General features: G+C 41.7%; 1 protein-coding gene across 8 annotated transcripts in view; it reads left to right on the top strand.

Moving 5' to 3' along the window:
* The window catches only part of LTBP1 (latent transforming growth factor beta binding protein 1), a 461,939-nt gene that overhangs the window by 43,491 nt on the left and 392,185 nt on the right, over positions 1-26,263 (top strand). For all 8 annotated transcript variants that reach the window (XM_055400890.2, XM_055400894.2, XM_055400891.2 and 5 more), the window contains exon 3: positions 7,709-8,006. In XM_055400890.2, coding sequence (XP_055256865.2) covers positions 7,709-8,006 — 298 coding nt within the window. The remainder of the gene's footprint in view (positions 1-7,708; positions 8,007-26,263) is intronic.

The raw sequence follows: 26,263 nt of genomic DNA, 5'->3' as shown, positions 1-26,263 counted from the left end.
GCATCCCCTGCACCGGAAAGCAAAGCTTTCACTGCTGGACCACCAGGGAAGTCCCCCATCTTTTTATTTTTTAAAGAAAAAAATTCCAGTAAAGTGACCTATTTCCTTCTCTGGAATTGTTCCACATCCTTCCCTGAGGTGTCATGGTTATGAATTTAGTGGGAATCCAATACATATTTTAATGCTTTTGTTGATTTCATATATATCCTTAAAAACAAGGAGTAATGATTTATGTCTTTAAAAATTACATGGACAGTATTATAGTGTCGTATAAAGAATAGTACTGCAAAGTAGCACTTTATAGTTACTTTCTTCAGTCAACATTTTCATCTGGTCAACAACATTCGGTCCACAAGGTTCATCCATGTTGCTTGGCGTATAGATCTAGATCATCATTTTAACTGCTGTAAACAATTCCATATATGAATGTACCACAGTTTATCAGTTCATCTGTCAGTGTGTCACTGTTTTCCTACTATAGTTGGTGTATATGTCTGCTTGAGCATGTGACAGTCTAGAAGTGAAATTGCTAGGGGTTAGGGTTTGCACATCATAACCTTACTGAATGTTGCCATATTGCTTCTCACAGAGGTGAGTATCCTGTACACCTCCGTGAAAGTATATGAGTTTCCATTTCCCCGTATCTTTGCTAACACTTGGTGGTAACAGACTTACTGCGTTTCTTGAGTGTGGAATTGCATCTCAGTGTTGTTTTGGTCTGCAGTTCTCTGATAATTGGAGACGTTGTATGTCTTTTCACATGTATTTTACATTTCACCATCTGTGAATAGCCAGCTTGCATCCTTTGCCCATATTTTACTTTGTTTTTCATATCTATTTTTAGGAATTCTTGATACACCTGGTTATTCTTTGTTAAATATATTGCAAGGGTCTTTTGTCATTTGTGCTGCAGTGTTTTGTATGGTGTCTTTTAAGTTTTAATACAGTCAAGTTCATCGATCCTTTTGGATTTTTGCTTACTGTTTTCACATTTGAGAATTTCCTCTTTACCCCAAATCATGAAGATATTCTGTCACATTTTCTCTTAAGTTTTATAGATCTAGAATCCATGGGCTTCCCAGGTGGCGCTAGTGGTAAGGAACCCACCTGCCAATGCAGGAGACAGAACTTTGGGTTTGATCCCTGGGTCGGGAAGATCTGGAAGAGGGCATGGCAACCCACTCCAGTATTCTTGCCTGGAGAATCCAATGGACAGAGGAGCCTGGCAGGCTACAGTCCATGGGGTTGCGCAGAGTTGAATGCGACTGAACACCTTAGAACATGCCAGAATGCATGCTCCAAGTTGGGTAGGGATCTAGTTTTGGTTCTTTTAGATGGGTGGCTCTTTCTTTTTCAACACCATTTGTTTCGTCCATTTTCTTACAGGGTTGTTATATCTCCTCCATCATGTTTCAAGCCTCCATTTATATTTGAGTCTGTTTCTAAGCTTTCTGTTAAATTTCATTGATCTGTTTTTCTCTCTGAACAAGTACCACATTCTTCTCTGCTATTATAGTTTGTAGAGTTTCTTGATTATCTACATAACCACTTAGATAAACTGAAATAATGTCACATTTGTTTCTTCATTTTAGACCTTTTATTGTTTTTCCTTGTTTTGCCATGGGACTTACAATATAACATCCAATGGCACTGCACTCCAGTACTCTTGCCTGGAAAATCCCGTGGATGGAGGAGCCTGGTAGGCTGCAGTCCATGGGGTCGCAAAGAGTCAGGCACGACTGAGCGACCTCACTTTCACTTTTCACTTTCATGCATTGGAGAAGGAAATGGCAACCCGCTCCAGTGTTCTTGCCTGGAGAATCCCAGGGACAGGGGAGCCTGGTGGGTTGCCATCTATGGGGTCACACAGAGTCGGACACGACTGAAGTGACTTAGCAGCAGCATAGAGGCTATAGTGGGCATTTAGACTTGTTTCCAGCTTTAATATTGAGTGTTTCTGCAGTTTCCACATAATATTTGCTGTAGGTTTTGGTATCCTCTTTGGTATGCGGATTTGCTGCAGGTACTGTTCATCAGAACAAGGAAGTCCTTTTGTAGTCCTAGTTGTCTGAACAGTTTTTGTTTGTTATTATGAATAAGTGATGAATTTCATTGGAAAATTTTGCATTCACTGAGTCAAGTTCTCATTTAATTTTTTTAACGTGGGGAATTCCATGGAAAGAGTGGCTGACATTAAAATCGTCCTTATATTTCTTGAATTAATTTGGTTTGGAAATAGTGTTGTATTAGATTTACTAATTTTTTTTTTAGGAATTGTACATCTATATATTCTTAACTGTGATTTGTGTGTGTTTTCATTTCTGTATGATTCTTTGTGTCTGTGTACAATTCTTGTCTGATTTTGATATTGAGGTTTTACTTTTAAAGGGAGTTGAGTTCTGGGGTCTGTACTGAATGTCCTGACTCTGGTAGGCCAGGACTGGGAATTTGCAGCGTACAGGTCCTGGGTAGTTTGTTGCACGCTATGCCTGTGCAGCTCATTATTAGGTGAAGACTCCAGGACTCTGCCTGGAGATCCCAGCCACTCAGCCTTTATCACACTGTGCGTGGTGATCCTTGCTGCATAGTGGTTGACCGAGTGCCTCCTACAAGGCGGTTACGGTGATTCTGGGGCTCCCCTCTTGATGCCTTTCTGTTAGGATTCAGTCTTCTCTTGCCAGTTGTCTGGTAACTGACAACAGTTGTCTTATATCTTTCATCCAGTTTTCTAGCTGTCATGGCAAAAAGGCTTGTTTGGTAAGTTATTCCATCATGCCCAGCTGTGGAAGTCTGTTTCTTTAATCTAAAAAAAGTCTTTAAAAATTATTGTTCTGTGTTTGGAATGGGAGATATGGTAGAGGTTAATTCACTGTGCTTATCTCGAGCAGAAATCCTTTTATTGGATTATCTACTTAATAAATTGTGAGCTTCCCCCACTTCTAATTCCTTTTCACAAAAAAAGATTTCAGAAGCTTTTTTCCTACTGCACCTGAATGTCTTAGGCTAATTCTCTTAATGCACTTTTGACCTGGAGGTTTAGTACCTTAGCACAGCTCCTGCCAGCCCTTTGTGATGTTCTTTTTTTGTGAGTTCATGACCAGTTGCAGAGGGTTCCTCCCGTTCAGAGTTTTTCTAGAATGCGTTGAATCTGAGCTTCTGTAATTGTTTAATATACATACTGCTCAATGCCACTGCAGGCTGTATATGTGAGCAACGTATACTTAGATATTAATTTTGATTTAAAAACATCTTTGAAAGCTTGGAGACTGACTGAATAACTGGTAAACCACATCCAGGGGTGTAGATGTTATTATGAACCCACTTATTATCTTCCTTTTATAGATGTCCTGAAGTCCCAGCATTTTTGGAAAGAGATGGATCTACTTTGACATTGGTCAGTCAACCAAGATGAGGTTCAGGCTCCCGTCCTTGGGTACAAAAAGTTCCGTCTTAGCCAATTATCTGACCTCATAGTTTACATTCTAGTTGTGAAATAAAAGAGCTTTGTTAAAAGATGATTAATATATGTGACCATATAGGTGAGATGTGAAGTGAATGATGAAAATGGCGCAGGAGGTCAGGGTGAGTGGGCATTTGGAAAGGACTTCACAGAGAAGCAGGACGTTTCAGATGAATAAGCGCTTGAGGGGCTGGCCCATATTTCAGGACAGGGCACCCTATGTACAGAGGCAAGAAAGGGTGAGCTTTTGCAGGGGTGGACTGGGGGTGGGGGGTGATGAGGATGGAAAGCGGGGGTGGGGTCCAGATGAGGGCCTTGAATGTATCTCCTGGGCAGCTAGAAAATATTGAAAAATTTTAAATGAAGGAGAAGAAGTTCAAAGAGCAACATTTTGGGAAGATGATCAGCAAGTCTGATAGGATTTTATTCCCTCACCGACGATTCTCCAGTTTGGCTGCACGTTGCCATCACCTAGGGAGTTAAAACGAAAGTGACCAGCGAGCCCCTTTCCCCAGAAATTCTGATTCAGTCAGCCTGGAGTCACACCTGGGTTTTGAGCTCCGCAGGTGATTCTGCTCTGCCAAAGCCTGAGAACCACCGCCCCACCCAATGGTAAGATGTCCATAGTGTTCACTCATTGGGTGGAACCACAGCTGGGCTGGGCGAATGCAGGATGACTGATGGATCACATTTTTAAAGAACTTCTGTAAGATTTAAAATATTCCACATAGTTCAATACCTCAGTTAGAATAACAGTTTTCTCCGGGAATAGTGTCACAGAGAACAAACCAGGGACTAGCAGAGGGGAGCGAGGAGGAGGGCGGGACCAATCAGGGGTATGGGTTTAGCAGATACAACTAGCGTGTATGAAACAGAGAAGCAGCAAGCGTACATTGGAGTGTAATCTGTAAACACAGTAACTGTGCCGACACCCGAAACTAATGTAGCACTGTAAGTCAGCTATCCTTGAATTTAAAAAATAAGTTTTCTTATAAATGCCTACAAATTTTTACACTGACCGTGAAGTAGTGACAAATGCATAAATTTTTGAAAGGGACTGATAATTATCTTGAGAATTTAGTCACATGGGAAAATTTTTTAATTTTTTGCGTTAAAAACAGAAGGGCCACATAAAACAGATACAGCTATGAGGGTAAGAATTCAGTAAGCCATTGTAGTGTGAAAACACAAACTTGCGGTGTCAAAAATGTAAATTCTCAAAAAAGGTGTTGGTGGAAGAACGCTCGTTTGTGCATCCCCTGGCAGTCAGTCAGATGGCTGGGCTCTGGTTTGGGATTTAGCAGGCCAGGGGCCGGCCAAATATGCATTTCTAAAATGTTTCCAGGTGATGCTGTGGCTTGTTCAGGCACCACACATTGAGAAATGACACGTGGGAACCACTATTGCAGGAAGTCCAAATGTGGTGGGAAAAATGGCTTGATCAAATGTGGTTGCAGGATGTCAGTTTTGCTTTTCATGTCAGGGGATGGGCTTGTCATGGCCACTGGGGAATCTGTTCCCTTCCCCGTTCTACCTCCTCTACCCCCAACCCCCACAGTTTAAGCCAGCCCTACCTATCTGCTCCGGGAGGCTAATGCTGAAGCCCAAGTGGGGAAGGTGGAAGAGAAAATCATCTAATCAGTCTTCTTCTTGTCTCTTAAAACTTACTGTGAAAGGATAGTATTGTGTGTATATATATTATATATATATATATATATATATAAAACTACTCGGAGAAGGCAATGGCAAGCCACTCCAGTACTCTTGCCTAGAAAATCCCATGGACGGAGGATCCTGGTAGGCTGCAGTCCATGGGGTCGCTATGAGTCAGACATGACTGAGCAACTTCACTTTCACTTTTCACTTTCACACATTGGAGAAGGAAATGGCAACCCACTCCAGTGTTCTTGCCTGGAGAATTCCAGGGACGGGGGAGCCTGGTGGGCTTCCGCCTATGGGGTCACACAGAGTTGGACATGACTGAAGTGACTTAGCATAGCATAGCATAAAACTACTATTATATAAAGTGTCCTTTTTTGGCGTGAGTTTAAAGTTTTTTTTTTCTTTTATTATTTTTTCCCTGCTTCCCTCATCCTTCCATATGCAAAATTTGAAGAGTTAAAAAAAAAAAAAAAACAAGGCTACCCTTTATACTTCTAACTCATCCTCCAGACAGCCCCTTGTTGGATATTCTAGGTGTTTTGGGGGAGATTTCTGTGTTTGGCTTCCACCTAGGTACCAGCTTTTGTCAGGCACTCTGTGCAGCCTTCCTGAGAGATTAGTAGACATTTGCAATACACCTTGGGAGGGAGAAGCGGAAATCATTCTCGGATGTTCTCAGGCAGGGGCTCAGCTTTGAAAGCCCCGTCCTTGCCCTCTTGTGACCACTTCTGCTCTCTCTGGGTGGGGCTCATTTCCATTCCTGTGACGTTCCATAAATAAGCATGGCTGAGGAGGGACCCGATGATCATGTTAGCCAGGAAAGCGCGGATAAATTAGACTCCTGAACTCTTGAATTGCATAGCTTTTTGACTTTGACTTCTAGAAGCCTAATATGGAAAGAGCCCTTGGGGACCATTTTAGAAAAGCAGCTCCTGCCCTCCTCCTGCCCTGGGACTCGTGTAGGTGCAGAGGCCAAGTTTAAGTAACTCACCCCAGGGTCACCTCGGGAGCTGGCTACATTTTTCTTTCCCTTTTTTCTTTTTTTTTTTTTTTTTAAGAATCCTTCTCAACTCTTCGAAAATTTGTCAGCCTGGTATTCTGACACTTGACAGTTATTTCTTATCATTAGTTGCTATAACTAATAGGAATTATAGGAAAATAGGAAAAGTATCTTTTCTCTTTTATAGGAACTTAGGAGGTTTCAGGGTTTTTAGGTCTTGGTCCTTGGTTCCTCCATGGTTGAGCCTCCTCTCGTGTGTATTTTTCAACTATTTTGTAATTGCTTGTAGACTGAATCCTGGGTTGAATTGTTTGGGAGGTTTAGTATTGTGATCTGCCTCAGGACAGAGAGTTTAAGTCAAAGAGGGCTGATACCAAAAGGCTGGTGTAAATAAGTGTAATTTGTACAAATAAAGAAGGGTTGAAGGAATCATGTCTGTAGGCCTATGATGATAATAAAATTTAAGTCATAAATTTTATGACATATAACATCTAAACTCCCAGGGGACCTTGCCTGTGATAAAATCCACTCACCTTGCCTGTGACTCATAGCCCTGCTAACTTTAAAACTCTGCTTGGCCACAAGTCTGTTGATTCAAAGTACATGCATTCATGGGACTTCCGTGGCAGTCCAGTGGTAAGACTTTGCCATCCAATGCAGGGGGTGTAGGTTTGATCCCTGATCAGGGAGCTATGATTCCACATGCTTCATGGCTCAAAATCAAAAACATAAAACAGCCATAATATTGTAACAAATTAAATTAGGACTTTAAAAATGGTCCATATTAAAAAAAACAAAAACAAAAACCCAAAGTAAATGCATCCTAGCTAATAGGAGATAGACAGGTGGTTTCTTTTTGATTGCCTTTTGTTATAAGATTAGGGGTGTACTGGCTTTTAAAATATATAATGCATGTATAAAAGTGTACATTAGATGACTTTCAATCTTTCTACCTTTGCTTTTTCTCTCCAGGAAAAAAAAAAAGTAGGTTGACTAAATTTCTGAATAGCTTAATGTGAGATGAAGGGCATTACCCTCTTGGGGGGTTTGGGTTTGGAACTGGGCTTCTGTTTTTTTTTTTTTCCAAGACTTGTTTGGATACCTAAAGTTGAAACTAAAGCCACGAAACATGACTTAAAAAAGGACAGAGTACTTTCTTCTCCACTCCCCCCTCCCTGTATTTCTGATGCATTTCTGAGCAGCAGCTATAGTAAAGTGTTCAAGAAAGATGACTTTGGAGCCAGTTCACTTGAATTCATATCCAAGCTGTTTTATTTACTGATGATTGTGGTACTTTTGGCAAATTTTATAACCCCGTGCCTGTTTCTTCATCAGTAAAATGGGCAAAATAAAACATCTCCTTAAATCAGTTGCTGGGGGTGGGGGTTAAATTTGTCAATATCTATTAGAACAATGCCTGGCACATAGGAAACCATTAATAAATATTTGCTATTATCATCATCATCAACATCGTCATCATTTTATTTCATTGAGAAACAGCCCAATGCTAGTGGTAAGTGTCTGGAAGAATTAGTGAAGTCTGTACTGTTCGCCTTCAAAATGTGTCTTCTGTTCTCTTTCCACAGCAAGCTGTGTTCCACCATGTCAGAATGGAGGGATGTGTCTCCGACCTCAGCTCTGTGTGTGTAAACCAGGGACCAAGGGCAAAGCCTGTGAGACAACAGCTGCCCAGGACACCTCGTCCCCAGTCTTTGGAGGGCAGAGTACTGTGGCCGCGTCCTCCTGGGTCCCTCCTGAGCAAGCCGCAAAGCACACTTCATCTAAGAAGGCAGACATCCTACCAAGAGTCAGTCCCGTGGCCCAGATGACCTTGACCCTCAAACCGAAGCCTTCAGTGGGACTTTCCCAGCAGATCCATTCTCAGTGAGTGCTGTGAATTTGCCTCCAGCTCGGGAGCATCTTAATGTTCTCTTGGATGCATTGCTTTAAATTACTCTTCTTTTCCTGCACAATTTGCAGAAATCACTTGGATAATAATGTCTTTCCTTCAGATTTTGCATTTTATGTTTACACATCAAGTCTCTTTAAAATAGTTGATATGTGTGTTTAGCCTCTGCAGGGAAGATTTACCATAAGCATTAAGCAAAGAAGTGGTGAGGATTAAGGGGATCAAGGGTGGAAGGGAATAATATAGTTGTTTGATTATGGTGGAGTTAATTCTTTATTTTTTTGAGGTGGGGGTGCTTTAAAGCTTTTGAAGTCATAATGCAAAAAGAGAAGCAGTGAGTGTAATTTTATAGGTACATGGAAAAGATGGGAACTCAGCTTTGCACAGCGAAGGGATTCAAATGAAAGTGCATCTTGGGAAAGAGAATTATTCTACCTCGGTAGCAAGTGAAGTGTATCTTCTAGTAAACACCCTGTTTACCTCCCAGTTGCTATGCAGTTCCATTTTTGGTGAATGAGCTTGTGTTTTATTTATAGGAACTTTTTTTTTTTTTTAAGCATTAGGAAGTCTGTGCTATTCTGAACAAAATGAGAACTCTGTAAAGACAGGGTCCTTACACAAATTGTTTCCTTTTAATTAGCTACTCTATGTGGATAACAAGATGCAGAATTTACTATAGCTATCACTTGTCATTTGTCTAGGAATGTAAAATACAGGAAGTGCTCAACTTAAAAATGACCCAGAAGTTCATCTGTAAGTGACTTGCTTAGAATTTTGAATGCTTCCCTCCCCAGCCCCTGAGATCGCTTTGTCCCGTCAGCCCACAGGAGTGATTTAATCTGTTACTGCTGATGAAATTATCCTAATTTATACGTCCCCTGTGAATAGCCACCTACTGTCCTTGCTGAGTGAGGTCCTGATAGCTTTTCCCTTTCTCTTATTCTCTCCTCATTTCTCTTCTTTCTGTTTTTTTTTTTCTCCCCTCTCATTCCTTCTTGCCTCCTACTTCAGTTCTACCTCGATGAAGAGATTTGGGATGTTGCCCTGCAATCTAACCACTTTGCTACCATTTCATCTGAAAACACATCCTGTAGCCCTCAGCAAGAAGGAATGGTAGTTATCAGTTCAGTTCAGTCGCTCAGTCGTGTCCGACTCTCCGCGACCCCGTGAATCACAGCACGCCAGGCCTCCCTGTCCATCACCAACTCCCGGAGTTCACTCAAACTCATGTCCACAGAGTCGGTGATGCCATCCAGCCATCTCACTCTCTGTCGTCCCCTTCTCCTCCCGCCCCCAACTTTTCCCAGCATCAGAGTCTTTTCCAGTGAGTCAACTCGTCGCATGAGGTGGCCAAAGTATTGCAGTTTCAGCTTTAGCATCAGTCCTTCCAATGAACATCCAGGATTGATCTCCTCTAGAATGGACTGGTTGAATCTCCTTGCAGTATAAGGGACTCTCAAGAGTCTTCTCCAGCACCACAGTTCAAAAGCATCGATTCTTCGGCTATCAGCTTTCTTCATAGTCCAACTCTCACATCCATACATGACCACAGGAAAAACCATAGCCTTGACTAGACGGACCTCTGTTGGCAAAGTAATGTCTCTGCTTTAGCCTGTGCTTAATAACTGCTTCCTGCTTACCAGTTCCTGTTTCACATGCTTTGTATGTTTTATTCGTTTATAACTCACAATGACACCCTAGTAGGTGGGTGCCATTATTAACCCTATTTTACATATGAGGAAACTGAGGTGCAGAGTGGTTAAACAATGTGTTCAAGCTTACACAGTTTAATATGTGAATATAAGTGTTAAGATAGAGGCTGAATAAAGAGAATATATGGACTTCTGTGGTGGCTCAGTGGTAAAGAATTTGGCTGCAATGCTAGGAGATACAGGAGATGCGGGTTTGATCCCTGGGTCAGAAAGATCCCCTGGAGGAGGGCGTGGCACCCCATTCCAGTATTCTTGCCTGGAGAACCCCATGGGCAGAGGAGCCTGGTGGGCTTCAGTCCACAGGGTCGCAAAGAGTTGGGCACAACAGAAGCAACTGAGCAGCAGCAAGGAGAATATATATTAGGCTTAAATGGAGGCAGCCAGGCTCCAGTGTCCACACCCTGAAGCAGAGGCAAACGTTTTCTGTAAAGGGCTGGGTAGTAACTATTTGGAGCTCTGTGGGACGTATGGTTTCTGTGATAGTTTCTCAATTCCTCACAAAAGCAGCCAGAGACAATGTGTAAGTGGATGAGTGTGTGTGTTCCAATAAAGCTTTATTGATGGATGTTGAAATTTGAGTTTCATATATATTTCATGGCACCCAATAATACTGTTTTATTTTTCTCAGTCATTAAAAAATGTAAAAATCATTCTTAGCTTTTGGGCCATATAGAAACAGACTGTGGGCCAGCTTTGACCCTTGAAGTGTAGTTTGTTGATACCTTCTCCAAAGGATAGTAGCCCTTTTTTGTGTGTGTCAGAACAGAAATGCAACTATGCATCTTTGGAAATGAAATAAAACTTTGATTATATCATAACCAGACAACCCTCTTCTGGCATTGTTCTGTATCTTAAAACAAGGAACAATTCTGTGTTGAAGTATGCCTTGGCAATCAGGAGTCAGATTCCTGTGCATTGCAATTATTTTTCTTTCTACTATAAACTGTGAAATCATTTACAAGCAGCATCATTCATCTTGAATATCACCATCCCCTGTTAGAATGTGACCCTCTATGATGTGTATATGTGGATTATTACTGAGAATCATATGTCAGATGTCAGATAAAGGAGCAGCCTTTCCCTCCTCCTCCCTCTTTCTTTTTATGGTAGCAGCAGTGTAATTTAGACGAGAATGTTGTGAGTCAAAGAGGAGGCTAAGGTTTCAGTTCTAATTTGGCTTTGGGAAAACAGAAGTCATTAGAGATTTCATCTGCTGAATGAAGATGCTTTTTTCATGATAATACTGTGTTTATGGGTGTGGCTACTACTGTGTCCTTTTGGGTGAGGAGAAGAGACAGCCCAAGATGCTAACAATTCTGATGCTTTCATGATAAACCTTTGTCAGTTGCCCTGTTATCTGGGCAGGGAGTATTAAGTTGCCCTGTTATCTGGCAGGGAGTATTAAGATGTGTGAGACCCAGTTCTGTTCTTAAGGAGATTTTGAAATGACAGATGTTATCACTTGAGAGGGGGAGGGCAATGGCACCCCACTCCAGTACTCTTGCCTGGAAAATCCCATGGATGGAGGAGCCCGGTAGGCTGCAGTCCATGGGGTCGCTAAGAGTTGGACATAACTGAGCAACTTCACTTTCAATTTTCACTTTCATGCACTGGAGAAGGAACTGGCAACCCACTCCAGTGTTCTTGCTTGGAGAATCCCAGGGACAGGGGAGCCTGGTGGGCTGCCGTCTATTTGGTCACAAAGAGTCGGACACGACTGAAGTGACTTAGTAGCAGCAGCAGCAGCATCACTTGAGAGGGGTACCAAGGGCGTGGTGTGGTTGACTCATGGATGGATTTAGGTAAGGACGCCATCACCTGAAATGTAAACTGCCAGGAGGCACATGTGATAGAATCATTTTGGCTACTTTTGAGACATGTAACCATTCTTAAGCATCTTTTCCTTGGATTGCCTACTTTAGGGTGTTTCAGGCTTTGGTTTTGTTTTTATCTAGTGAAGGAGGAAATTAGCTAAGCTCCATAAAATGCTTGTAGGGATTTCCCAGGCAGCTCTGTAGTCAAGACTCTGTGCTTCTACTACAGGGGGCACAGGTTCAATCCCTGGTCCAGGAGCTAAGATCCCTGAGAGGACCATACTGGGAGGTGTGGCCAAATAAAAAAAAAAAATTCTTGTAGACATAAAGACACCTAAAATATCAAAATGTGGTTACTGTTCCATCCCTGTGTCGCATGTGAGATGCTGCAGTCTTGATCATTTACTCAGGTTTTCATTGACCACATGGTATGGACTGTGCATTGTTCCAGGGGCTCAGGGTGTAGCACTGAACAACTAAACACAATGTCTTCCTTCCTGGAGCCTGTAGTCTGGAAGTGGGGAGATAATGAGTGCTGTATTTAAAACATATCTCAGATTGTGGTTGGTGGTGGAGAAAATAAAAGGGCACAGATGGGCAGGGAGTGTGGGGTGGCTGTGAGATGGGGAGGAGGGAGGCCTCTGGTGGCTTTAAACAGGCTGTCAGGGAAGATTCTCTTGCGAAGGTGATATTTAAGTGAGGAGGAGGTGGGGGTGTGAATCATGGAGCTGTGTGGGGCTGGGGCAGAAGCTCCAGAGGGGGTACCTGCCTGGCCTGTTCGAGGAATGGGGACCTTAATAAAACTGTAATGTTGAAACTACACATTTTAGGCAGGTGAGGGTTAGATGAATTTGTTAACCTTTGGCCACATTGGTTTTAGACAGCTTGACTTAGAACTAGATACAAAATTCTTTAGGAAATTGAAGGAAGGAATAATCATTTACAGATTTTGGAGCATGGAGGACGTGGAGGACATTGAAAAGATGGTTAAATTTGGATACAAAGAACTGTAGAAGAGCATTTCTAGGAAAAACAATGATGTGACACCAGAAAGGCGGGTGTATTAATTGTCTTCTGATGTGTAATAGGTCCCCACAAATGTGGCAGCCTTAAACAATAAACATTTGTTGTCTGACAGTCTGTGGATCAGGAATCCAGGAGGTGCTTGCTGGAAGCTCTAGTTCAGGGTCTCTTGTGAGGTTGTAGTCATCAGGGGTGGCTTGTCTGGGCCTGGAGGACCCACTGCCATGGTGACTCATTGCATGGTTATTGGCAAGAGATTTCTTTTCCTTTCTACATGAAATCTTCACAGAGCTGCCTGAGCAGCCTCACAATATGGCCACTGGCTTCTTCCTGAGCAAGTGAGCCCCAAGCCACAGGGCTGTTGTAGTCCTGTATGACACACCTTCACCTCCACCTTATTCTACTCATTAGAAATGAGTCACTTAGTTGAGTCCACTCTCAAAGGGAATGTAGTTAATAAGCTCCATTGCTTGAAGAGAGAAATAGCAAAGAATTCGTGAATGTATTTTAAAATGACCACATTTAGGAAATCATTTGATTGAAACTTAATATAAATGAAGACTGGTGGTAATGAAAGTTGTTAGTTCAGTTCAGTCGCTCAGTCGTGTCCAACTCTTTGCGACCCCATGAATCACAGCATGCCAGGCCTCCCTGTCCATCACCAACTCCCGGAGTTCACTCAAACTCATGTCCATCGAGTTGGTGATGCCATCCAGCCATCTCATTCTCTGTCGTCCCCGTCTCCTCCCACCCCCAATCCCTCCCAGCATCAGACTCTTTTCCAGTGAGTCCACTCGTCGCATGAGGTGGCCAAAGTATTGGAGTTTCAGTTTTAGCATCAGTCCTTCCAATGAACACCCCAAAGTTGTTAAAGGTTGGTTAAAAACCAAGTTAAAGACTACAATTTCAACAAAACAATTCTGAAAAGACACAAAACAAAATAGAAAAAGTAATGAAGGGGGAACCTAAATAGCTTAAAAGAGGGTTAAGAAGCAGATTAACCAATCACAATATTTAGATTATGTCTCTCTTGATGCAAACAAGCTGCAAATGAAAGAAAAAGATGATGATGACTTAAGGGACAATAATGAAAATGCTGACATTGATTGGAAATTTGATGCTATAAAAGAGTGATTATTGATTTGGAGGGCTGGGATGATGACCTTGTCATTATTTAAGGAAGGGAAATAATACTATTTACAGATGAAATTATATGATGTCTGAGCTTTGATTGAAATTACCCAGTGTGTTGAGATATAGAGGTAACAAGTCTTGAGGGGATAATTATTGAAGCTAGATGATAGGCACACAATTATTATGCAATCTTTTTTTTAAAATGTATTTTTGAAACTTTCTATAATAAAATAATTAAAAAGAGAAAGATTCAAGTAGGAAGACTGCTAGGATTTTTCTTCTTGCTCAGGAGATTAATCTGGTTATAGCACATAAAATGGATTAGAACTATTGGTAATTGGACGGTGACTCTGTAACAGATGAAGTAGTGCTGGTAGTGCAGAGGAAGGATGTGAGCTCAGGAACTACTTAAATTTTTTAAATTTATTTGACTGTGCTAGGTCTTAGTTGCAGCGTGTGGGATCTTCAGTCTTCACTGCGGCATGTAGGATCTTTAGGTGTGGCATGTGTGGTCTAGTTACCCAACCAGAGATTGAACCCGGGCCCCCTGCACTGGCAGTGCAGAGTCTTAGCCACTGAACTTCCAGGGAAGTCCCAGGAGTTATTGTTAAAGACCTTTTGTGTTAGTGTTAGTCGCTCAGTCGTGTCTGACTCTTTGCGACCCCATGGACTGTAGCCTGCCAGGCTCCTCTGTCCATGGGATTCTCCAGGCAAGAGTACTGGAGTGGGTGGCCCTTTACTTCTTCAGGGGATCTTCCCAACCCAGGGATCAATCCCAGGTCTCCCAATTGCAGGCATTCTTTACTGTCTTTACCGTCTGAGCCACCAGGGCACCTAATCACTGGTGGGAGGCAAAGAAAACGAGAATCAGGTATTATCTAGGCTTGGGACTGTGGGAGAAAGGGAGGGTGTGAAGTCTTTCTATTCTGCTGTTCTTAAAGATTTCTTGGTAATTTCATGAGTCTTCAAGATCTTTGATGGTTGATACTTGGTGAATGGATGATTTCTGACAGAGCTTTATGGCCGAATAGCCAAGATCATCCTCTGTACCCCCTCAGGGACTAAAAGCAAGTGGGTTTCAGTGGTACATTCCTGGCCACTTGGTCAGGTATTGGTTTGGAAAGACCTTGGTCAGGGCATTCTGGCAGTGGTGATTGCAATAGCTGGTAATTCCATTCATGCTTTTCATTGAAGTTTACTATTATGGTGTCCTTTTTTCCAGTTTTCCAGGCCACATCTTGGACCTTCCGTGAGCTAAAGAAAAGACCAAATGATGCCTCGTTTTCCTGTGTATAATTTTTGGGAGTCATTTTTCTCATTCTTTAAACTTTTGAGTCACTTTATAACCCTGTATTCCTTGAAAAGTCCATGTGAACACTTCAGGTTACTTTCATAATTGCATCCTATAGATGTTGTTCATAGATAGCTATCCATTTACTATATATAGCTCAGTGTTTACTGAGGAATTGTCAGTTAGGTCACAGGTGCACCTGCAGTGTCTGTCTGTAGTCCTGGATGTGGAAGGGCGTTAATGCTTGTGTGTTGTGGCCGGAACTTCACAGAGGAGCAAAAATCAAAACTGTTCCATTTTCCAGAGCTTTTTCATCACCTGTCAGTATCATTTTTTACATGTATGTTGAAGTTTCCCACAAGAGTTTGCTTTCAACCGTCAGTGTGGCTCAGTGCGGCTGTTTTGACTTGTGGGAAATATCTGTCTTGTTCCTTGTTAACCATGATGGCTGTCACAGGCACCAACCTTGGACCTACGAGGTGGAGGTCGTTAGGGGCATTCTTCAGCTGCTGCTATCTTCTGGTTGTTTAGAGAACATAAGGGCAAATGACCACTGCTTTGCCAAATGGGAAGCTGTTATCTTTACTGTGAAAGGAGGAGGCACTTCGCAGGACACAGTGTTCCCAGTTACCTCTCTTTGAGCTTGAGGAGGATGTCTGGTTTTACTCAGGATATGGATGTCAAATCTATCTGAAGAGCTCACATATATCTAGTCTTCTTTTCTTCCCTGTTGATGGCCATTTTCATCATTTTATGCCCTGATGTTTCAAAGGATGGTGGTTAGTTTCTATGGAAGAATTAGATTTGTTCTGTCTCAGACCAGGGCAAGGGGCTTGGACTTACCTAATGGCATTGATGATCCATTTTCTGTCATCTTTTTTGCAGGGTTGGGTTCTTTTAAGACCGGCATAATTCAAGTGTGTTCTCTGTTTATCAAGTGAACTTATACTACACCAGTTATTTTGTAAATATAGGGAAGGCCCTTTAAAGTCCACTGTGAGATGATGGTTTCTACTTTCAAAGGGCTAAAAAAATAATACTTCACACATACAGATGGCTAATAAGCACATAAAAAGAGGTTCAACATAACTCATTATTAGAGAAATGCAGATCAAAACCACAGTGAAGTATTATCTCATACTGGTCAGAGTAGCCATCATTAAAAAGCCTACAAACAATAAATGCTGGAAAGGGTGTGGAGCAAAGGAACCCTTTTACACTGTTGGTGGGAATGCAAACTGATACAACCACTATGGAGAACAGTGTGAGATTCCTTAAAAAAAGACTAAAACTATGACCCAGCCAATCCCGCTACTGAGTATATACCCTTAAGAAACCAAAATTGAAAAAGACACATGTACCCCAGTGTTCATTGCAGCACTGTTTACAATAGCTCGGACATGGAAACAACCTAGATGTCCATCAGCAGATGAATAGATAAGGAAATTGTGGTACATATACACAATGGAATATTACTCAGCTGTAAAAAAGGAATACATTTGAGTCAGTCCTAATGAGGTGGATGAAACTAGAGCCTATTATACTGTGTGAAGTAAATTTGAAAGAGAAAGACAAATATCGTATATTAATGCATACACATGGAATCTAGAAAGATGGTGCTAATGATCCTTTGTGTAGGGCAGCAAAGGAGACACAGATGTAGAGAACAGACTTTGGAATTCAATGGGAGAAGGAGAGATTTGAGAGGATAGCATTGAAACATATACATTACCATATGTAAAATAGAAAATCAGTGCAAATTTGATGTGTGACCCAGGGCACCCAAAACCAGTGCTCTGTGATAACCTGGAGGAATAGGGTCGGGAGAGAGGTGGGAGGGGGTTCAGAATGGAGGGGACACGTGTATACCTATGGCCGATTCATACTGATATGTGGCCAAAACCATGGCAATATAGTAAAGTAATTATCTTCCAATTAAAATAAATAAAAAATTTTAAAAGGCACTTGGGAAAAGAAAAAAAAAGAAATGCTACTTCACATTTACCACCTGTAGGTTGATAGGAAGTAGCGTTGAATGATGCCTGTGCCGTGGAGCAGAGGGCTACACTGTCCTTTATCTCTGTCCTGTTCTTAGCTTTCTGTTGTTTGAGTCTTTAAAAAAAAAAAACTACTATATGCTATGATATCTACAAGGATGGGAGACTTTGTGGAATGCTCCTTGAAATATTCTGCTCTTCTAATTAATAGCAGCAACAGCAACGAAATATAAGGTCATTCCCTTTATTTGGACTTTCTCATACTACCCCTAAAAGAAAAAGGAAAACTCATTATAAAGCTACATTAATAGGTGAAACTTTAGGGAGAAGTTCCAAGCTTTTTGTAGCACTTAGTAGTTGAGATTGGAACCTGGTCTGAATTTATTAACGAAGCCAAGGAAATGGTCAGTACTAGGATAGGTAGTTTCCTCAAATGATCTTGAAGACTCAGGTTGGGGGGGCCCTTGCTTACTGTTTTCCCCCCAACTCTGCTGACCCTCCCCTTTGTACAGTCATCTGTATATCTACATAGGTACATATAAAGGCTACAATAAACATTTAATACATTTTTGTTAAGTTTTTCTTGCGGAAAAAAATATAATGTCTAAGTCCCTGTCCTAGGATTGTTTTCTAAATACTGATATTGCAGGAGTGATCTTATTCTCTTGGATACTCTACCTTCTTTGTTATGTTTGCCCACAAAGTCTACAAGATGAAGGTTTTGAACTTTATTTTATGATGTTGAAAAAAAGATGAAATGGTAGAAAGTTGAAGAAGAGAAACTTAGTCTGGTGATTTTAGGCATTCATGACACTTTAGGGATGAAATTGGAACTAAAACTATGAGCCAGTGACTTTTATCATTTTATGTGTGTGCTTTTAATTTTTTTAATTTTTATTTTTTAAACATTTTTCTGGATGTGGGCCATTTTTAAAAGTCTTTATTGAATTTGTTACAATATTGCTTCTGTTTTTATATTTTGGCCACAAGGCATGTGGGATCTTAGCTCCCCAAGCAGAGATTGAACCCATATCCCCTCACTGGAAGGTGAAGTATTAACCACTGAATCACCAGGGAAGCCCTAAGTGTGTGTGTGTTTTAAACTTTTTTGGAAAAGTAGAAGTTAAATAGAAGTTATATACAGAAGAGTACCAGATCAAAAGTGCACATGCTTGCTGATTATCCCATACTCAATGGAAGTACCATCCACATCAGAATAGAATGTTGCCAGCACCACAAATACCCTCCTTTTCCAGATCTGCCCTCTTCCTTCTCCCTAAAGGGAGCTGCTATCTTGACTTCTCACACCAGATTGGTTCTGTCTGTTTTAACTATATGTAAATAAATGTATGCAGGTCAGGAAGCAACAGTTAGAACCGGATATGGAACAACGGACTGGTTCCAAATTGGAAAAGGAATACATCAGGATGTATATTGTCACCCTGCTTATTTAACTTATATGCAGAGTATATCATGCAAAATGCTGGGCTGGATGAAGCACAAGCTGGAGTCAAGACTGTTGGGAGAAATATCAATAACCTCAGATATGCAGATAACACCACCCTTATGGCAGAAATTTAAGAGGAACTAAAGAGCCTCTTGATGAAGGTGGAAGAGGAGAGTGAAAAAGATGGCTTAAAACTCAGTGTTCAAAAAACTAAGATCATGGCATCCATTCACATCACTTCATGGCAGATAGTCGGGGAAGCAATGGAAACAGTGACAGATTTATTTTCTTGGACTTCAAAATCTCTGTAGATGGTGACTGCAGTCATGAAATTAACAGACACTTGCTCCTTGGAAGAAAAGCTATGACCAACCTAGACATCATATTAAAAAGCAGATACACTGATTTGCCAACAAAAGTGTGTCTAGTCAATGCTATGGTTTTTCCAGTAGTCATGTATGGATATGAGAGTTGGACCATAAAGAAAGCTGATCGCCGAAGAATTGATGCTTTTGAGCTGTGGTGTTAGAGAAGACTCTTGAGAGTCCCTTGGACAGCAAGGAGATCCAACCAGTCCATCCTAAAGGAGACGAGTCCTGGGTGTTCATTGGAAGGACTGATGCTGAAGCTGAGACTCCAATACTTTGGCCACCTGAGGTGAAGAGCTGACTTATTAGAAAAGACTCTGATGCTGGGAAAGGTTGAAAGCGGGAGGAGAAGGGGACAGCAGAGGATGAGATGGTTGGATGGTGTTACCGACTCAATGGACGTGAGTTTGAGCAAGCTCTGGTAGATGGTGAAGGACAGGGAGGCCTGGCGTGCTGTGGTCCATGGGGTCGCGAAGAGTCGGACACGACTGAGTGACTGAACAACAACCGCAGCAATAACTGAATCTCACAGTGTGTGTCTTTTCACTCACTGTGATGTATGAGGTTCATCTGTGTAATTGCGTGTGGCTGTAGTTCATACTTATATTCCAAAGATGATTCCATCATATAAATATACTGCTACTTATTATTTGTTCTGCACTTGATGGATATTTGGAACTTCTCCAGTTTTTGGCTCTGATGAAGAATGCTGTGAACATATGCAAATTCCAAAAAAAGTCCTTTGTGAACTAAGTCATCAGGAAAACAAGCCCAACTTGATGTAGCTACGTCAAGGAAGGAGGAGGTCATGATCCATCATGTGAAGTTTGATCATGTTCGTTTCTGTTGGTCAGTGCTGTTTGGTTTTTTGAGAAAAACAGTCACACGAGGAGAGGGATGGGGTCAGAGAGTGTTTGAGGAACCGGAAGCAAAGAATGTTTTCCTCCTGAGCAGGGCTTGGCAGGAAGAGTGGACTGTGGAGTGGAGATGGAGACGCAGGGGAAGAGACAGGGAAGTCACTTTGTCCCACACGCTGTCTGCACACTGCTGGGTCCCATGAAGAAGCCTTGGCCAAGTATGGTTTTGAGATAGAACCAGTGAATGCCTGGGTTTATGTTCTGGGCAAAGGTATATAAGAAATTTTATGGAAACTCAAAGATTGCAATTGAAAAGGGCAAGTGCTGGGATAGTTTGCTGTCCAGTTTAATTGCTGGAAATCAGGATGGTTTTTGGTGCAGTATAATAATGCTGCTGCTGCTAAGTCGTGTCAGTCGTGTCCGACTGTGTGACCCCATAGACCATAGCCCACCAGGCTCCCCCGTCCCTGGGATTCTCCAGGCAAGAACACTGGAGTGGGTTGCCATTTCCTTCTCCAATGCATGAAAGTGAAAAGTGAAAGTGAAGTCGCTCAGTATAATAATAATAATAGCTAATATTTATTGTTTGTCTATTCTGTGCTAGGTGGCTTTTAAAATTATTTATTATCATCTCATTTAACCCTCTCAAAGGAATGTGAGATAGACATTATCATTATTATCCCCACTTCATATGATGGGGCAATTCAGATGCAGAAAGATAAAATAATTTGCCTAAATGTGCTCAGCTAGTAAGTATAGAGTCAGTATTCAAATGTAGGCAGTCTGTGAAGTTAGCCTCTTTATTCTGCCTCTTCCTTTGCTGGCATTCTTATTAGTTTCCTAGAAGGAAATGGCAACCCACTCTGGTATTCTTGCCTGGGAAATCCCACGGACAGAGGAGCCTGGCAGGCTACAGTCCATGGGGTTGCAAGAGTTGGATTCAACAACTGTCACCACCATCACTGCTGTAACAAATGACCACAAGTTTAGGGACTTCAAATGGTGCAAATCTGTTCTCATAATTCTGAGGTCAGAAGTCTGAAATGGGTCTTCAGTTCAGTTCAGTTCAGTCGCTCAGTCGTGTCCGACTCTCCATGACCCCATGAATCACAGCACGCCAGGCCCTCCTGTCCATCACCAACTCCCGGAGTTCACTCAAACTCATGTCCACAGAGTCGGTGATGCCATCCAGCCATCTCATTCTCTGTCGTCCCCTTCTCCTCCCGCCCCCAACCTTTCCCAGCATCAGAGTCTTTTCCTGAACTAAAATTACCATGCTGGCAGGGCTGCCTTCTTTCCAAAGGCTCTAGGGAAGAATCTGTTTCCTTGCCTTTTCCAGCTTCTAGAGGTTGCCTGCATTCTGTGTCTCGTGGCTCCTTCTCCGTCATCAAAGCTGATAATCTCAAGCTGAGTCCATCTCACTGCCACTCTCTGGTTCTTCCTTCTGCCTCCCTCTTCTACTTTTAAGGACAATTGTAATGGCATTGGGCCCATCAGAATAGTCCAGGACAGTTTCTCCATCACAGGGTCAGCTGCTTAGCCACCTTAATTTTATCTGCAACTTTAGTTCTCCTTTACCATGTAACCTAACATAGAGGTTCTGGGAATTGGGATGTGGACATCTACAGGGGGCTGTTATTCTGGCTGCCACAGACTTTTACCAGGGACCTGGTCTTGTTTTGGCAATCTTCTCTGCTACTCTTGAGTGAGCCATCATCAGAGGGATAGTAGGTAATCATCACAGTATTCTTTAGTGAAGAGCAGAGACAGCCCTTAGGACTTGTATAATGTTCGATGGAAACACTCCACATAGATTGAAGGCCTGAATGTGGCCCCCGGTGTTCTCAGAACTCTTGGGCCCAGCACACTCAGGCATTTGTGGTAGATGAAAGGGAGAGGGGAATCAAGAGATCAAGAGCCTAGAGATGGCAGGGACCAGGCTGTCCTCATGCTCTTAGCCTCCTGGAGGACGGGGTTGAAAAGTCAGCACCACTGTTGACATATAATAGCCCCACCAACTAGACAAAGTGGCCTGTGGACTCTGATTGCAACTTTCTTGGGGGGGCGGGCAGTGGAGAAGGAGTGGGCAGACGGAGGGAGGAGTGGGGAAAAGGCTAGAAATACCCCTCCCTTCAACAATTAGACCGGGGCCCTTGAGCCCGAAAAAGTGTTTCCTGTGTGATTATTCTTCTGCATTGAAATAAATTTGTGCACTAAAAGTTGAATTAATTACTTGTCAGAGCACTTGCTGCGAACGGACAATGGAACTGGGATTGAAACACACATGCATCCACTGATAAGCAGTTGGAACAAAACAGTTTGGCTCACATATGGGGCCCATGAGCTTTAAGCCTGGCCTGCGTGGTGGATGCCAAGCATGAGAATGATGCTCAGGGCCTGATTGTGGGTTGTGCAGATTAAAGATTCCTCTTTACATTTGGATATGTTTGGCATTCCGTAGATACTACCCGTGAATCCTTCCAAGGTGCCTCTGGGGTTGCTCTAAATCTTCTTTCCTTGTTTTCCTTGGCTTAAGCGTTCGTTTGTGTTTGAGAAAAGTGTAGACTAAATTATAAAGACTAAATTTTTGTAACAGTTCTCTGCCCTGGAGTTGCGTGAAATCAGGCTAAAGAACCTATAAGACATGAGTCCTCTGTGAGGGAGGTGACAAGTACACCTCACATTATACAACATATGCGTGAGTTGGAAATAAAAATCTGAGTTAAATAACTTGTGTGGTAAATATGCCTCAAGTTATTATATTTTCACTGAGGTTTTCAACGTTGAGTATATTTTTTACCTATTTATCTGTAATCATACTAAAGATGACCTAGCAGAAAGAGCTGATCCTAGGGTCCACAGAAAAGAAGTTTTAAGAGAAAGAAAGTCTACTCAAACTCCATGGAGAAAAGAAAACCCTGGATTTGCTAGTCCAGAAAAAACGTCCCTTATTTTTTAGTACTGCAGTTTTTGGACATGTTGTGTTTATCGGAGATAGCAGGAGGAACCAGAAGAACTGTGTGAAATTCAATCGTGGATTGGTGAATGTTCTTGTGAGGGGGCTTTTCTACAAAAAGGGTGGAAAGGCTCTGACTGTCCCCTGTTTGCCAGGTGCTGTGGTCTTTCTGAAGTATGAGGTCTAGTTCAGAGTAGAGGGATCTTTTCAAAATGTGAGTCTTGTTTCATCTTGCTTTGCACAAGTCTCACTGGCTTCCCAGTGCTCTGAGGGTAAAGATGAGTTCAGATTAGTTCTTTAGTGGATAGGGCTTCCCAGGTGGCTGGCTCAGTGGTAAAGAATCTGCCTTCCAGTACCTACCAATGCAGGAGACACGGGGTTCAGTCCCTGGTTTGGGAAGATCCCTTGGAGGAGGAAATGGCAAACTACTCCATTATTCTTTCCTTGAAAACCCATGGATAGAGGAGCCTGGTGGGCTACAGTTCATGGGGTCTCAAAAGAATCAGCCATGACTAAGCGACTGAACACACAACACACCTAGGGGAGGGGACTGCATGGTCTCACCTTTCCCAACCTGTCGCCGTGTCACAGGCAGCTCCCCGATTCTGCGCAGTTTCTTCCTGACACGTTTTCTGTCTGCAGCCATGTGTGCACATATATGTTCCTCTTTCTTGTCAACACCTGCTCGTTCCGCTGATCTGTTTTCCCAGGGAAAGTGTTCCCTGATACCTCCCTTACTCCCTGAAAGATGCTTTCCTAGCACCACGTCTTCCCATCTCCTCCCTTCGTAGCATTCATTTCTGTTTGTATGATTTACTTTACCAGGCACAGTGCTTACTTGGCAAACAAATAAATGTAGGTGGCATTACAACTGCTCTGAATCGGAAAGTCTGATTACGCAGGAATGCAGACGTTAACCCATCTTCTAAGCTGCTCAGTTTCCTCAAAATAATCAGAAGAGATAAGTTTCAATATGCCAGTGATCAGAGTAGGCAGAAGTTCACTGAATCATCCCACTTTCTGTTCCAGGACAGCAGTTCAGTCCTGGCGTCCCGGTCTTCTGTGCTACCTCTGGGTGATGATGGGACCCTATCCTAACGTCTCTGCATGTTATAGGAACTTGCATTGATCAGATTCCACTTAGTTATCTGGATGTTATCTTTTTGACATTGCAATGCCAAGTCTTCTTGCTCCTTACACTTCCTAGAGTGCCTGTAACAGACATAAGGCGCATTAACAAGAAAGTGACAGCAGAGCCCAGGCAGCCAGTCTCTTGGGGAAATTACTGAAACTGACACTATAAATCAATCCAGTTTATGAGCTCGAAGTACTCATGAGTACTTAATTAAATATTAATTGATTTGAACCTGACTCAAGATGGGCTCAACTCTCGTAGAAAGCAAACAAGGACATTTAGGCAGACTTCTATTTTTTTTTTTTTCAGGGTTCATATGGTTCCACAGTGATGTGATTCATGGAATTAGCTCTTAGTAAACCACAGGAGAAATATTTTGTCAGTATCTTTGAATAGGATTATTCAACCTTGGGATGAATAATTCAACTTGTCCCTTTTGAAAGTTATTTGAGCATAACAGAAAATAGAACAAGAGTGTATTAGGTACAGATTTTTTTTCATCATCCACAGTTTTCAACCAGCACAGACCATAAAGTTTTATTGCTTAAGGGGGCAAGAACCTTACCCAGAGTCACACAGGAAGGTGGCAGTGACCTGTGACTTGAACCTGACCTCTTAGTCCGTGTTCTTCCTGCCCTCGTTTATATGCCATGGTCTGACTCTGTGTGTGTGTGCGCTAAGTCACTTCGGTTGTGTCCAACTCTTTTTGACCCTGTGGACTATAGCCCTCTAGGCTCCTCTGTCCATGGGATTCTCCAGGCAAGGATACTGTAGTGGGTTGCCATTTGCTACTCCAGGGGATCTTCCTGACCCAGGGATCAAACCTGTGTCTCTTACATCTCCTGCCTTGGCAGGTGGGTTCTTTACCACTAGCGCCACCTGGGAAGCCCATGACTCTTTTTTACCAAAAAAATAAAAAACAATATGCACAGTAATTTTAAAGCCTTAATATAAATAGAAAGGATGGAAGAGTGGAGAATTTTAGCTGTTGCATGAAATCTCAAGTAAACTACTCTTATTGTACAAAAAGTTATTTTCAAAACAATCAAGATTCATTTAATCAAAGTGCATTGTCTCATGAAGAAAATGTGATAGTTCAGTATAGTAAGTTACCAGTGTAGAAGCTGTTCCTAAATTTAAAAAAATTAGCTAGCCTGATACAGGTACAGAGGTTATTTTTTTTTTTTTTTTTAATTCTCATGTTAGAGCTTTCTTGACGCGGGTATCACTTTTATTGCTTTAAAGCATTGCCTCTCTTTATTTTTGCCTGATGTTGGTGTTTTGCCAAGTGCTGGTATTTGGAGATTTGATGGACAGAATCGAACGTGAGACATCATTCTTTCTTAATTTGTTCAAAGCCTCTTTATGCACCAGCTAATCCTTGCTAATTATATTTCTAGGAAGGATGTTCTTAACTCAAACAGGAAGATGACATGGGTGTTTTGAGGAGATTAGGATGCACTTTACTCAGAGAAAATAAATTTGAAAGGAGGCGTTCTCTCCCTCCGTGTCTCATTCCCTGGGCACAGATGGCCATTTTCCTTCTTGGTCTTCGCGGAACTTTTTTCCTCTCTGTGTTTCTCTTCCATTCCTGTGGCTCTCCTTTATCTCCTGGTTTAAGTAAGCTATTTGGAGGAGTGAAAAAAGTCTAAGAAACTAATTTCCATGGATGAGGCAGCATTTCACAACTTAATTGGCTTAATGTCTTCAAAGGGGAGCTGGGAATCTAAATAATTGTAAAATTTAATGTGCATATATTAGAAATATTTGATGCAAGGTTGAGTCACTTTGCAATTTCCTTGATTAATTTCTTGCTGCCATATTGTTTTGTATTAATTTAATGTGATTTTTATGTGTAAGTGATATGTATATTTGTTTCAGATCCTTAATGCTTTGAACAGAGTAAGTGTGGTCATTGTCAAATAAGACTGATAAGTAAATTATAGTCTATAAGTCTTAGTGTTTTTGAATATTCCTATGAAGTAAGTTATCACATGCTCACAGAATAATTTCAATTTTTTCTAAACTGAGGTAGAACATTTCCTATGTTTATTAGCCCTCTGTATTTTTATGTGAATAACCTATTTACATCCTTTGCCACATTTAAATTACATGTAATTTATATTGCATGTTTCTGTAATTATATATTTTTTAATTTATAAGAGCTCTTTTCATATTAACAATCACTTTGTTAAACATTTCAAGAACTCAAAGAGGGGTGGAAAGAATGCAAAAAATGTTATTAGTATTTATTGAATCTTTTTATGCCCCAATTTGGAAGAAATTTCTTAAATTGGATTTTTGAAAATTCCCACTTGCACATGAGGACAAGAATATAGCCTGTGACTCATTGGGTAATTTATTTCGGAATTCTAATGTCCAATGAGAGGCTTGTTGATCAACAAAGACAGACATCTTTTGGTTCTCGTGAACCATCTGTAACTTTCCAGGCCTGAATAGTTCTCGAGCATTTTGAACTGGTTGCCTTAACCCAGGCT

This window comes from Moschus berezovskii, chromosome 11, assembly GCF_049115385.1.
Source record: "Moschus berezovskii isolate FMDL1 chromosome 11, NW_MosBer_1.0, whole genome shotgun sequence".
Classification (NCBI taxonomy): domain Eukaryota; kingdom Metazoa; phylum Chordata; class Mammalia; order Artiodactyla; family Moschidae; genus Moschus; species Moschus berezovskii.
This window is presented reverse-complemented; position numbering and strand designations above follow the sequence as displayed.